This window comes from Taurulus bubalis (genome assembly GCF_910589615.1).
Source record: "Taurulus bubalis genome assembly, chromosome: 20".
In the NCBI taxonomy this organism is placed as follows: Eukaryota; Metazoa; Chordata; class Actinopteri; order Perciformes; family Cottidae; genus Taurulus; species Taurulus bubalis.
This window is the reverse complement of record NC_136608.1, coordinates 10,782,585-10,797,958: the sequence shown is the minus strand read 5'-3', so window position 1 is coordinate 10,797,958 and position 15,374 is coordinate 10,782,585. Positions and strand designations below refer to the sequence as shown.

At 43.0% G+C, this 15,374-nt stretch overlaps 1 protein-coding gene across 1 annotated transcript in view; it reads left to right on the top strand.

Moving 5' to 3' along the window:
• plxna4 (plexin A4) overlaps positions 1–15,374 on the top strand; it is a gene marked incomplete at both ends in the record, with an annotated part of 187,388 nt that overhangs the window by 150,138 nt on the left and 21,876 nt on the right. The window contains 10 exons of the mRNA XM_079236038.1: positions 1,299–1,435; positions 1,994–2,161; positions 2,316–2,409; positions 4,291–4,530; positions 4,733–4,879; positions 5,569–5,803; positions 6,227–6,369; positions 8,580–8,848; positions 13,788–13,854; positions 14,750–14,896. Coding sequence (XP_079092164.1) covers positions 1,299–1,435; positions 1,994–2,161; positions 2,316–2,409; positions 4,291–4,530; positions 4,733–4,879; positions 5,569–5,803; positions 6,227–6,369; positions 8,580–8,848; positions 13,788–13,854; positions 14,750–14,896 — 1,647 coding nt within the window. The remainder of the gene's footprint in view (positions 1–1,298; positions 1,436–1,993; positions 2,162–2,315; positions 2,410–4,290; positions 4,531–4,732; positions 4,880–5,568; positions 5,804–6,226; positions 6,370–8,579; positions 8,849–13,787; positions 13,855–14,749; positions 14,897–15,374) is intronic.

Sequence of the window (15,374 nt, the reverse complement as noted above, 5' to 3'; positions counted from 1 at the left end):
ATTTCATGGTTGAGAAGACTCTAGATGATTGATTTATTGTATACAGTATTTTCTTTCGATAAACAAGAAGGCCCACATGCTGTATATGTCACACATGCATGTTAGCACCTTGCTGCTCTCACCTACTCTATTAATATTAATACTGTACGCACATGTTTTGGCTGTGATCCGACGTGGCGTGCTTCTGACCCAGCTTCTCCCTCCCAGCATTTATCATGTGTGTATCAGCAGTGACACATAATTGGCAGTCAGTCACTAATGAGTGCAGAATTAGAAAGAAACACTTCTGGTTATAAATACATTCCTCTGACATGAACACATAAAAACACACGCATTACACACTTTCTGAGGTCTTTCAAAACCCTTTTTGCACGCAGTTTATCAGCATCGCTCGCACGCAGTGAAATATATTTGCAGTTGTTGCCGTTATGTACTCGTTTTATGGAGTTTTATCAGTTTTACTGTCATCCATTAATGGGCGCTGGCTGAGTTTTATTTCTCAACGGGGTATCTGTACAGGATTATATGATGTTAGGTCTAGATGTCACACCACGCAGCAGGCTGAGATGAGATTATAAGAAGGCCAAATTAATTGAAGGAGGATTTACTCTATGCCCAGTTTCCAGTGGAATACATCAGTTACTGCTGTGTCAAAGCTTTCCTCCACAGTATAGTGTATGTACGTGGGATTAGTGAGTGCAGGTATATACTAACACTCAAAACACATTTAGCTGAGAATGTTCAGTAGATTTCTCTCTGGAGCCTGCAGCTCATTAAAACAAACGGGTTGACTAATCATACATTTCTCTAATTTGTGTCTCAACCTTTAATTTTAGAAAATTATTTACCTATTAGTGAGGTAGGAAGGATGTTTATTTTAAATAAGGAGTTATAACTGGGCTAATAAAGACATTTTATATTGTTTCATTAAATTAAACTGGAATTTATATTTCGACATTAGTTAAACATTTAGTTTTGTTCGGAGCATTGGTTATCTACATAAATTAAACCAAATTAGGAATGCAAATGCAACCTTACGCATACAAAAAACATTGCAGACTTTTCCGCCTCTTATTATTTATTATTTATTATTTTATTTATTTATTATTATTACTAGTATTTCTTCTAATTTTGCCCTTTACATTAAATACTGCATAACTCCTGTTTACCTTCACTGAACGTCTTTAACCTGTATTTGTTGGGGTTTTTTTGCACTAAAATGTCCCCGTTACGCATCATTTATTCACCTTGATTTCACCCTCTGATCGACTTGTGACTTTACAATCCCCTTTCTCCAGATCCCGAGGATTCTCAACCTCAAGCCCAGTCGAGGGCCAGTCTCTGGCGGAACCATTGTCAACATCACCGGCAGCCACCTTGATGCTGGGAGCAACGTGTCAATCATGTTTAAAGACCAGCCGTGCACTTATGTGAGGTTAGTAGGGAGCAAGCCAGCGCTGATCCTGCCAATCACACTTAAACAGTCAATTAAAACCTCAGTCAAAGCCTATGTTAGTCAAACTGCAGGGAGTAAACCCCGTCTGACAGGTCTCATCTTTGCAAGATCATTTCTTTCCCAACATAAACTGACAGTAATTAAATGGTCTTGGAGAAAAAAAATGGTGCCGATCAAGGAATGCTGTGTAGTTTCTTTAATCATGAAGCTTCCATCTGTTATTTAGCGATGGTGGATATTTTTCTTAGTAGATTTTTTTCAATGGGAATGGGATTTGAGAAAAGACATATTATAATCCACCAGCTACCACTGATCAATGCCCAATTCCATGCTCAGTCAATAAATTATCTATCCATGTCCACTTAAGCAACCATTCAACCTTCTTTAATATTACATTGATATTGGTTTAATGATTTAGTAGTCTGCAGTGGCGGTGATAAACAGCTGTAGAGATGACTCCTGAGTTTCCTGTTGGATAACATTATATTGGTAGACTATGACTAATAACCAGTCTTCATCATCCTGTCATCACTTTAGGAGGGGTGGCCAGTGGCTCGCCTGCAGCACCCACGCTTCCCTGCATGGCTGTGGAAACGTGTCCGTGTCTGTGAGCATTGACAAGGCCCACCTCCAGAAAGACCTGCGGTTTGAGTATGTGGAAGACCCCACCATCACCAAGATAGAGCCTGAGTGGAGCATCTACAGGTATGGTACAAGGGCACGTTTCAGTCACTTCACTTTCCATGACAAAAGCTTGCATGTTACTCACTGCTAATTGATATTGATGGATGCTATGGATTCTGTACATGGAGATATCTCTAGCTATCCTTTGAACCTTGTTGTCAATTGTCTCCCTCAGTGGATATACCCCAGTGACAGTGACGGGAACAAACCTGGACATCATTCAGACCCCACTCATCAGAGCCAAATACAACAACCATGAGACATTCAATGTAAGTGATCGCAAACAATGTGGATGATTGAAGAAGAGTCCTTGTGCCTTCATCTCGGTGGAAAATCAATCCAAGGTCATATACCTGAAAGAGAGTAAAGTCAGTGAAATAACTTTACCACCACCAGTGTTTCTAAGTACCTAACCTCCCTTATTAGCTGGGCGTCCCATAGGAAGAGGCCCACAGTAAGATTCAGAGTAATTTTCTTTTTTTTCCAGAGTATGACTAAATGCTTCAGTGCCACTTTGAGGTAAATGGGTCAAGTAAAACACTGAGAAGACATAGTGAAGATCAACAGGTTGCAATTGAATTCATAGAGAATGATGTAATTCCTCTCCACACCTTTGTAACAATAGGGAAGTTTTGACACCGAACTAAAAACCACAGAGATCGTCCCTTATCAAATTCTTCTACCCTCTATTCACCCTTTTACCCAGGGGAGGATAGATAAAGCCATACAAGGGTCTCTGTGGTCTGATTGAAAGAAGAGGGAGTAACAAAAGGCGGTAATGCTATCTTCATGGTCCATTTGAGCATGAGCTTGCACCACGTTTAACATCTGTGCTCACATGTCTGCACTGGGCATTGCGTCTCCAGCCACCGTGCAGGCAGCTTTGCACTTTGAACAAACAGGACTGAGATGCGCTGAAATGTGTTGCTCACTCTCACTTTCGTACACAGCTCAGTTTTTACACTGAATGTGAGGCATTCAAGCAACATTTGTGCACAGAGGAGTGTCTTTTTTTACCTTGCTGCATGCAGCAGTGCAGGATCCCCGCTAGAGATGTCCCGATGACCTTCCACGATTAGTCAAGTTTTATGTTCAAGGAGCCAATTAGAGTGACAGGCAGTAGTTTGAGTGGCTGCATGGCAGAGGTTACTGTGGCAATGTCTGTGAATGAGACGGAAATGTCTGGAAATGAGACCTGTGTTGGTGGTTGATTTGTCAAAGCCCTGACAGACAAAGAGGAATGGAGACGTTAGAGGGATATTGAAGGGCATGACAATGACGGATGGGACAATGCTCTTGTGTATGGAAGTGGACTAAATGTGAATAAAGAAGGAATAAAGAATCAAAAGAAAGACCAGGGCAAAGATGAAGAACAGCAATACAAGAGTGAGATAACACACTGAAAAAAACATGTTCGAGACACTATAATTGAGCAGTAAAGGCGTATAGAGAAAGATGAATTACAGAATAAGAATGTGTCAAAGAGAGACGAAAAGATCACAGAGAAGAATAACTGGACAGGGAGTAAAGAAGTGATGAGAGGATGGAGGTGATTTCTGGAGGGTAATGAAGGAAGGGTAAGACCTAGTTATCACTCCTGAATCTTCACACATCAAAGCCAGATAGTGGTGAGACTGCGCACGCTCTAACTGCACCTCATTTGGTGGCTTTCTTTGCGAAAAATACCGCAACAGGTTCTTCTTTGTACTTTTCTGAAATGGAGGAGCTTCCGGTTTGAATGGAGTCTCCAGTTGCCTTCGTGGAATGTAAACCTGTGCAATAAAAGATGCACACTAACTGCTGATTGGATGTCTTGGCATATAGTTTATGTAGGTGCACGTTCAAGTGATATTTTGCCAGAGCTCTAGTTGCAAAGAGGCATGAGTGAGGTAATAAGGAGCATAATTTAATTTGTTTGCGAGGTATGATGTGGACATAGTCGCTCCCCGTATCCTAAGTAACATAGAAAGCACCACAACACCTCCCAAAATCCACAGCAAATGACAAAAAGAAGCATTATTTTCTGCATGTTAATTTCATTTTGTGTCAATTTACAACTTTTCTCTGCTTCCACTAAGCACTCATATAATTTGCAGAAGATATGTTCATTCACAAATATAACTTCTCTCTCTCTCTCTGTCCAATGCCAGTTGTGCCGGGTGCTGAGCCCCACGTCCATGCTGTGCCAGGCCCCAGATCTGATCATGAGTCTGGCCAGGCAGCAAGAGGCGTCTGCGAGGCCGACTGAGTTTGGCTTTAAACTGGACGACGTGATGTCTCTGATGGCGCTCAACACCACCAACTTCATCTATTACCCCAATCCTGAGTTTGAACCACTCAGTGTGTCTGGAGTGCTGGAGCTCAAACCTGGATCCCCCATTATACTCAAGGTACGAGGATAGGTATTACACACACAATCTGCATTTGTTGATTGTAAGTTTATGAATTTCAGTTCCCTACAACATGTATTTATGTCATTTTGTAGTATGATTAGTATAGATGTAAATATGTTATTTAACTCTAACTAACAATCCTACCCCTCCCTTTAATAACACAACATTTAGTGTAATTATGTATGAATTCTTCCTGCAGGGGCGAAACTTCCTTCCACCAACCATTAGTGGAAATGGAAAGCTGAACTACACCGTTCTTATTGGAGAGAAGCCCTGCATGTTAACAGTATCAGAGACCCAGCTGCTCTGTGAGTCGCCCAACCTGACGGGTCGACACAAGGTCCTGGTGAGTGATACAGCACATGCTCACAAAGACAAGAGAGAGGCACACAGATACACATGACAGATAGGCAGGCGATGGTGGAGAAGGCAGACGGACCTACGAATCGATAGACAATTTGACAGACGGACGGACATTCCTCGTGTTGCTTTCTATCCATCGTCTTGTCCACTTGGAGACAGACTACAGCTCTAATCCAATCAGCTGTGTGGTTCCTGTTACTGCCCACAAGCAGACAAAAGACAAACAAATAAGCCTTCAATAAGAAGGATTAGGGCCCCGACAAACTCAATAAAGATTCCATTTGAGGTTTTAAGAGGGACCACTTTCAACAAAGCGCTTCCTGACGTTACCACCTGAAGCCGATGTCATGGACAGAAATGGACACATTACTGTAACACAGTTAGGAGATGCACAAATAAACAAAAGGGTGTCCACATTTAAAAATCAAATCCATATGTCTGTCTGTCTGGGCATGCTTCATAGACCTGAAAGGGATTCACAGAGGCAATATTACGTTATGGTTCATAAATACTTGTGATATTTTTTGCCTTGGAGAACACAAGATTATCCTCTGATTATAGCTCGGGGATACTGAACCACTTCTTTGTTTAGCCTGTCCATATGAAAACCTTTCCACATGTATAGCACATGCATTGATTATAAACTGCCCCTTCATCTTTTGCCATCACAAGGCCCGGGTGGGTGGGATCGAGTTTTCCCCAGGTGTGGTCCACATCACGTCCGACAGCCCGCTCAGCAGCTCCGCCATGATCGGCATCGCTGCAGCCGGCGCCCTGCTCATCCTCGTCATCGTGGTGGTTCTCATTGCATACAAGCGCAAGTCTCGGGAGAGCGACCTGACGCTGAAGAGGCTGCAGATGCAGATGGACAACCTCGAGTCGCGTGTGGCTCTGGAGTGCAAAGAGGGTAAGAGGCTGATGCTGATGTGTAGCAGGTTATATGGAGGAGAGGTTCTCCCTCAATAGATTCAACTAACTGTGCAACCATGGGAAAACATTTTAATATGTATTTACTCTGCTTAAACAAGCCCACTCCTTCAGAATAAAATGCTAATATTATTCTTTTGACGAAATCTTTTCTAATTAGAACTAGAAGATGAAAAGTTGATTACGAAATCCATATATTTGGGAAGCTCATTAGGTTGGACAAAAGTAAAAGTGGCATTTGCAGAGTGAACTTTTTGATATTGTTGGTTCAATGTAGTTCCAGCGTCCAGGTGTTGCCACTTTCGCAGTCATTATATTTGTTGACTGTGAACCTTCTGATAGCATAGCTGCCATGGTATCATTAGCTAATTGTTTTGCTTTGTGTATCTGGTTTGTCCATCAGCTTTTGCAGAGCTACAGACAGACATCCACGAGCTGACCAGTGATCTGGATGGAGCAGGGATCCCCTTCTTGGACTACAGGACCTACACCATGAGGGTCCTCTTCCCAGGAATCGAGGAACATCCTGTCCTCCGAGATCTGGAGGTATGGTAGACTTTTTCACTGCCATTCATATTTCACTACATATGGAGCCCCCTTTAGACAGTGTAATGCACCTTGTAACACTTAATAACCTCACAATTATTATTTCATTTCTGCATGTGTCCAGTTGTGAAGATTAGTAATGGTGACACAGGAAAAATACCTGTTAAAATAATTTTTATCAGTATCTACTCAATTGTAACTCAGTTCTTGAAAGAGGACAGCTAGCAAGGAGACGTTCGTTTCAATTTGAATAGTGCAAATAAGTGTGTGCACCTGTTCTTCAGGCTATCAAATAACAATCTTGATGCAATTAGCCTTATGTGAGAAGAGAGCAAAATGAACAAGCAAATTGACAATAAGGTGGGTCACAGCAGGTGAAATCGACACCGATGTTGTTTGTATTTCTGTCTGGTAAACAAAAGCCTTTTGACGGCCGACAGCAACACTTTTTCAAAAACAAACAAGGCGGCCATCAAATCAGCAGCGCTCTCTCATTAATAACTCAAACGATAGGAGACGCTGCTCCGTTTTCTCTCTGCGCCTCAAATACAAATTAAAAATCAATCAGTGGAAGAAAAGCAAAAGAAAAAAATCAAGTCATTTATCCCCAGTGGTGACATTGACAGACAGCCGTAATTGAGCAGGTCGTCTTGTTCCATTAAGAGAATGATGGACCCCCATTTCACTGCCCTCGGGGTTGGCCACTCTATCCCTGATGAGAATTTTCCAGTAATAAGCAATATTAATTACGTTTTAATTGGTATAAATGCCGAACTGTATGAGGAGTATAATGTGGAATAGGAGCCTAATGAAAAAAGTAGCAGGCTTGTCTTAGACAGTTGATGGCTGCTAATTGTTATTGATGTATCAGATAATTTAAAGTCCAATTTCTGACTGTGGATTGCAGACATGTTAGTAATAGCACAGGTAATGAGAAGTCTGTGAAGGCTTACTGGAATAATGTGCTTCATAGTGAAATAGAAAAAACTAAAAATATACCATATTGTCCCGACAATTTCACTTCATAGCTGAATCTCATTTTGCTTTTGTATGCTTTTTTTCCTGCCATTATATTTCCCACTTCCCTCTTGATTCTTACGGAAATGATTCAGTTTCAGCAGCGGTTGCCACTTTATTGCTCTACCTGTAAGCCGGCCAAACTCAAATATTCTAGTTCCCTATGAGAACTGGGGAGTGTGTAAGTCAGGATTTATTGCTGTTTTTGAGCTCTCCATAGTCCGAAGGGACACGTTAAACAAGTTTGTGTTACAGTACTGTGCAGTATATTTGTATAAAAAATATCCTAGTTTATTTGGGTAGCTAGAAAAGGCGGCAGAAAACATTTCCTAGATTCTCACATGTGCCTGTATTACACGCATATATGCAGAAAAAAAGGCACATGCTAACTCTCAAATTACATGCACACAAAACCATTGTACACATCTTGTCAGGCGGTATAAAATTAGACTTAACAATAGCAATAGCTTAACAATAGCTCCCAGCAGATTACAAGGGTACAAGGTAAAAGCAAGAACATATGCTGGTAGACAGCTGCATTTGGTACAAAGAGATGCTGTCTTTCCACAAGTGCTCTTGACAGATAAAAAATAATACTCTCAATAGGTGCCATTTAGGAAAATAAATTGAGAAAGGATGCATGTGCGGCAAGTGACTAGTATAAATGGTGCAGGGACAATCTGGGCTCAGCTGAGGGGAATTCACATCACTGCACTCCCTTTCTACTTGCATTAGTGTGAAACACGGCACCATCGATGTAATAAACATTCCCTCAAGAGGTTTAGTGTTTCTCTGCCTTTATTCTCAACCTTCAGACTAAAGCTGGAAGAAGTTAAATTCCTCGTCTACTCAGATTCTTTTTGGTTTTCTCTCATCTCTCCACCCTTATGCATGAAGATGGATCTATTAACTTATAACTGCACTTTTAATTAAAGAAACTGTAAGTGAATGGATTTTTACTACACTGATTTTCATGCGTGTTAATATAGCATGTCTATAAACTTGATCTATATATTGATTATGGTTAATAAAAAATGTGTTTAAACGATGAGCTAATGTTACATTGAAAATAAACTGATGACTAATTCTGTCTATATGACATGGCCTTGAATGAGCCACACAGAATCTGTACTTTTTTCCCCTCCTAGTTATTTTGAATGTGTCAAATGAATGTTGCTCCTGTTTCCTCACAGGTGCCAGGCTACCGGCAGGAGCAAGTGGAGAAGGGGCTGAAGCTCTTCGGCCAGCTCATTAACAACCAGGTCTTCCTGCTGTGTTTTATTCGCACCCTTGAGGCCCAGCGTGGTTTCTCCATGAGGGACCGTGGCAACGTGGCCTCGCTTATCATGACAGTGCTGCAGAGCAAGTTGGAGTACGCCACTGATGTCCTAAAGCACCTGCTGTCCGACCTCATAGACCGCAACCTTGAGAGCAAGAACCACCCCAAGCTGCTGCTCCGCAGGTGAGAACCAGCCACAAAAAAGAAGCACAGATTTTAACTTTCCACAGCTGTGACCATTTGTGCTGCTTTGCTGCACATTCCAGAGAAAGAAGGAACATCCCAATTTCTCACTAATAAAACGGCCTAATGCTACACATTCAAACACTGAACAACTGTCACACACATTCAACTTTACTATCAAGGACAGGATATGCCATTCTATCTGTGGCTCTGTCCGTATCTGTGACATGTTTGGATTAACTCCGGTGACCTTGAATTGCTGGCTCGGTCTCAGAGACAGCAGAGTGCATTGCCTTGCACATCATTAGCAAAAATAATTATGATTAATTAGCAGTGAATCCAATTTCAAATGGCTCAAGAGGAAGAAAAAAACCCACTAATTTATGAAAAAAGGGAGAACTATGAAAGCTCGCACTCAGGCAGTCACAACCCTCCCTTGGATTTGCAGTCAAAGCCTTAATGGCCTGCACTTGAACACGGCATTGTATGTGATTATGCTTTCTGCCCATGGTGTTTGGCAAATGTGTTGATTGTGGTTACTTGAGAAAACCAGCTTTCTTACAGCTGTTGTGTATGTGTGTGATGTGTGTTTATACATAGTGTATACACGGTATTGTGTGAAATGTTTTGCTTTGGGGTCGTCGAGCAACTCTTGACAGCCCCAGAGGATCTGACAGGCAAGTCACAAATTAATTTGTCCTCCTCTCGTTTCAATTAAAAACCAGACTTTCCCTCTGGTTAAAACCTCATCTCCTGCCTGTAAATACTAGCGCATATACGCCAGTATTTTATGCGAAGAGGACTGAAATGTATGCTGTCCTCGTATCGTCCACAAGACAGTGGGTATATTCATCCAATGACAGCCTGTTTAGACGCTACTCTGATGCAGGGAGAGATTAATGCTGTCTGGGCAGCAGGCATGATTAATTGCGGCCAGAGCTCACCGAGCATGGTGAAGCCACTAAACAATGGAGTAACTGCTGATCCTGGCAGTAGATACAACACAAGAGATGGCGTGTACAGCAGAGACACGGACAAGGTAGTCAAGGACAATAGAGACACTTAGAGCTGTGTCACCAAGTAAGGGAAGCTACTGGGGCATGAAGGCCGGTGGTGTGATCAGCTCTTTGATCACTTAGTATACATGCCAGCAGTGTCTTGTATGTGCAATACACACAAATTATTGATTTATGTTATGTCAGAGTTTCATTAGATATTTAATTCAAGGTGAAATTCTCCAAAATAGTAGCTTGAAGTGCTGCAAAGACAAACCAACAACTGTTCTTCAAACACAAGCCAAACACTACACAGCGTCTTTCTCTTTCCCCCTCCCTCGTCTTCAAGGCAAAGGGAGAAGGAAAACCTGGGGAAAATGCCACCGCTTTCAGCCAGCCCTGGAGGGAGAGCACATGTTCAAAACTAAAGCACGCTCAGCTGGACTGCCCATTTGTTATACACACACGATTCTGATGATCACTGATCAGACAGTCTTCATCTCATCGTCCCTCCTCTGGGTGCGCTTGTTCGTCCTTCGACTACCCAGCATACATTTCAGATGCGATGAGGCAAGCGACGCCACCCTATAGTGTGGTCTGACTGGCGTGTCCTTGGATAGCAACTGAAAATAGCCCAGATACACAGGCATAGGGCTGTGAAGATGAAGGATACTCTTGTCTGGAAAGATAGCACCCCTACCTCTCTTCTTCCCTCTCTTTAATTTGTTCCGTCTCCTCTCTCTCTCTCTCTTTCTTTCTTTCACCATGTTAGCTCATTCAAAGTGTTATTCTCCCTCACTCTCCACTGCTCCCTCCTCTGTTTGCCTTCAGTTCTAAAGCGTGAGCCGCTTGTGTCACACCCTCACTATCTTTATCCCTCTCGTCCTCACTTATACTCACTCTCTCAATCTATATTCCCAGCTCTGTCTCCCCTCCTCTTACCCCTCCCCTGTTTTCTTGATTGCTAAATCAATGCTTAAAGTGCGTGAGCAGCGTGTCTCTGGCACAGCTTCTGAGCATGGCTACCCACTGCCTCCTCTTCCAAGAAATCTGTGTGTGTACGTGTGAGTGTGTGTGTCTTTTCCCTCTCCCCTCCACACACACAAACACACATCCTTCCATCTGTCCCATCTCAACCTGTGCTGAAGTACAAGCACCAGGCAAGCTAACTAACGAGAGCCTTCCACAACCATCTGTCGCATTTCTTGCTGCATTCTCCTCCTGTAACTCCTCTCTTCCCTTCGTTCCTCTACCTCATCCTTCTGCTCATCATGCAGAGTTATTAACAGTATTTCCATAGCCTTAAGTTTAGTTTGGCTGCAGTTGATGTGTTAAAATAGCAGTTTTGATATTGGTCAAAAGATGATAGCCCAATATGTGTTTGCGTTGATTACGACCCCTCTTTGGCTCCAACACAGACACACACGCATCACACAGGCTTAAGGAGACCCTTTGTTTATCTATGGGAATATTTCTGTGTGATTAAATGGGTTTGTTTATGTTCTGCGTGATAGACAGAATAAATGCATATAGGCGTCAACAAGTTGCCATCACTGGGAGACTGTTTGACACACATGATGACCAATCTTCCTCACTGGGCGGTAGAGTGGAAAATGGAAATTATTTCTGATCTCAAGCTGTGCTCTTTAAAAATGTGACAGAAACCAGGCAACACCCTTAGATGCAGTTACATATTCGGTTAACACAGCTGCCATCGCTCCTTTTCATGAGAATGGAGTCTTGCGATTAACCTTTTCCTTTTAAAAGTAATTGTTTAATGTGTGAACACAATGTAACACACACTGTAAATGTGAGAAATTGTTGGTCAGATAAAATAAGCACTTGAAGATCTCATCTATTGCAGTAAGCAATCATTCTTAAGTGTAAACTAAATAAATGGTAATGAGAAGATGCCAATAAGATGGGCAGGAGAGCAGGATTGCTTGGAAAGTTGTCATGGCTTTGTTCTACCTTCAAAGATTCACAGTTCTCCAGTTTGATCAAAAGTAACCTTTTCACACTTCGACACAAATACATGCTACTGACAGAAATGGCAAACCAAAATGTTAAATGTGTGATGCTGCACAGATTCCCATCACCCCTACATCAGTAATCAGGAGGAACTAAGCACAGCCAGGTCCCCTCTGCTCTAGAGTCCAGATCATTCTCAATGCCCGCTGCCCCTCTGACTGGCTGCCAAGTAGGCAAGCCTGGCCGTGCCAACATTGCATTAAACCAAGCATGGGTTGCACTGTGTTAAGAAAAGGGTGTTTGAAACTTGTAATACCAAATGCTTAGGTTAGATCTTAAAGCGGCTCCGTCGCAGTGCCGTTTTCATCCTTGTTCCCCATACACTGTGCTATGAGCGAGAATGAGCAAAGGCAAACTAGTGGGGCCGTGCCAAGACTTCTTATTACAGCACGGCCAGCAGCCGCTGCCAGAAGCATGCTCACACACACACACACACACACTAGTCAGCACACATGGTAATTTCCGAATACAAACGCAGTGGGATTTATTTGTGCTTTTTGCACTGTTGCATTAAAAAAGCTGCACACTTGTCCACTTACTTACACAGGCGCACATAAACACAATATCTCTTGGAAGTGAGTAAGGAAAAGGAAGTTTACAGAGAAGAAAAGGGAAGGCTCGACTCAGCCAAGCCATTTATTCTCTTTAATTTCTTTATTTTCCTTTTCCACGGCTCCCTCCCTCCTTCCTTCCCCGTGCACATCCTCCTTTCTCCATGCTCCTTTCATCCCTTTGATAGATGGGCTACATTTGTGGAAATGGGGAGGATTTGGAAGTGTGTATGATTACAGGATCCGGAGTGGGCAAGCCAGAGGGAGGGACGAAGACAGCAAGGACACATGAAAGAAAAGATCAAAAGTGACCTGGTTGACCCTCGGATCTTTGGACGGCGGAAGGGTGGGAGGGGCGGCGATATGAAAGTGTGGGCACAGTGAGGGGCAGGAAGTTAATCCCCCCCAGGTGTTGTGCCAATGTTAGCGGGGGGTGCCAGGCCAGCCCACTGGCACAGCAGACATTGTATCCCCCCTCACGCCTCAGTGTGGAGCCCCTTAAAGAGGCTGTCTGAATGGTGAAAGGTGGGAGGGCTGCAGGTGGCAGCTGAAACACAGCACAAAACCGACACACACACAGACACAATGGACACTAATCCTGAAATATTGATGCCCATGGTAGTTGCTCATTGAAAGGAGAAGGCGGGGTGTGTGTGTGTGAGAGTTTGAGGTGTTCCGACAGATTACCCACACACCCCTGCTGCTGGTCAAGAAGGTTGCTGTCAAAGGATATCCGATCCTCGCCTCTCCTCTTTCTCCCCTCGCCACCACCGCTGTTGTTATTATGTATGCAGATTAGTCATTCACACGGGATCAATCACACTGTTGGCCCAGGTCAACACATACGCACAGACGCACACACACAAACGCAGACACACACCATTTTGCCACACCAGTGGAGCATGGGATGCCAGGCGGAGAAAGAGAGGGAGATGTATTCATTCACTTTCTATTGTGCCCGGATCGAGTGTTAGTCCAGTGAATAGGCGAGGGAGCGCTTGATAATGAGGCCAGTGTTATTACAGAGCCGATCCAGCCCCTAACGACATCAATCCACTGGGATCAAATAAAGGCTTTTAATTGCTTTGCCTCATATTAAAATCCCCGCCACCGTCGTCGACGGGCTGCCCTTGGCGTGCCTGAGCATAAAAGCCAGCCGAAAGATTTTCTGAAAGGCCATCGTATTAGCAAAGGCTCTCTCAATTCTTGTCTTTGCAATTACATTTGTGTAACAAGCCTATTCATTAGCAGTGGTCATCATTTTTAGCAGAATATTTGATGACTGTGTTGAATATGTATGATGGTAAGAAGAGCGCGTGGGATCATATGTTCACTACGTGCTTTGTGTCGATCTGTTTGCAGGACTGAGTCTGTTGCAGAGAAAATGCTGACCAACTGGTTTACGTTCCTCCTCTACAAGTTTCTGAAGGTAACGCTTTGTTGTTTGTTTTTAACTTTACTGAATAGTTGTTTCTAGCCCTAACAAAGTCAATAAATCTCCTCACTGCTGGTTCATTAATATCTTCACTGATAGGTGGTTGCATTTATTTCCTCTGAAATCTGTGAATTATGGAAACAATAGCAAGTGATAGACATCCAGCTCTCCATGTGTTTTGGGGGCTGTAAAACATAAATACACAAATAAGTATACCACCTCATGGCAGGATCATATACTTTGAATTGAAGCAGACCTGTATTTTTTTTATCTACTAGTCTTCCTGTCGTAACTACTTGAAGCATTCATTAGATGATTCCTTGTCCTGTCCAGCTAGCATGTATACTGATGTAGATCTGCCATTGAGGAGGCGGACCTTTGACTCCATAGGGCACCAGTATTCACAAAAACACTAAACTCACTACTCCTCCCACACTGAAGAATAATGTTTCCATCATCCTGCTTTTCTCCTTTATCTCTGAACTCCTCCTCTCGCTGCAGCTTGGAGGAGAATAAAAACTATGATAAATGGCCAATCTCTTCTCTTTGATAAACAACTGTTTTCAGGAGGGTAGCTTCAAAAGTGTCTTTTATGGCATTTCTGTTAAGCCATTAAATCATCGCCAAACTCTGGCTTCATTTCAGCAAAGTTTATGTATTGATAGGTTGTACAATTTTCTTTCATTTTGGGGAACAATAGTTTTGGACATAATGCTTGCAACTCGGGAGGCAAAGGCAGCGTGTAAAAAAGCATTTACTACATTTCAGATAGAATTTTTTCTCAGATAGAATTAAACGTTGCTGTCAGTGAGTCGAGTCTAGAAAGACTTCCAAGTTTTCTCCCTCACTCCAAACTTTTTCTGTTCCCTCTCTCCAAATCTTTTCGCAGGAGTGTGCAGGCGAACCTCTCTTCTCCCTCTTCTGCGCCATCAAGCAGCAGATGGAGAAAGGCCCCATTGACTCCATCACAGGAGAGGCACGCTACTCGCTCAGCGAGGACAAGCTCATCAGACAACAGATTGACTACAAGACGCTGGTAAGGGGTTCACCGGCCCAGGGGGCTAAGAGGGGACGCTTAATATGCTTTCGGGAACCAGAGGAGAGAAAAAGGGTGGTTATGGGTTGCCGGTCATGAGATGAGCAACAGGACATGAAGTTGTCGTTGTCACGCTTGACATGCAGGGGGGCATAGGAGCGGCGACCTCACTTTCTGTGGCTGTCAATGAAAAGAGCTGGGCTTCGGGTTGAGGAGGAAGGAAAGAGAATATCCAGGTGTCTGCACGAGCTGAGAAATGCTGACGCTCTAACCTTCTGGAACCTCTCATTTATTCCCAGAGTCTCTCTGTTGTCGTCCTCTCTCCACTCTTTATCTGAGCAGGACACTGAAGAACTCGGACACTGTTGAGAATCTATTTTTCTTTTCAATTGATCTCTCCGTACATATTTTCACACTCTATCAATGTCCATGCTAACTGTTATAGGGACAAAACTAAAAATACACAATAAAAACAATT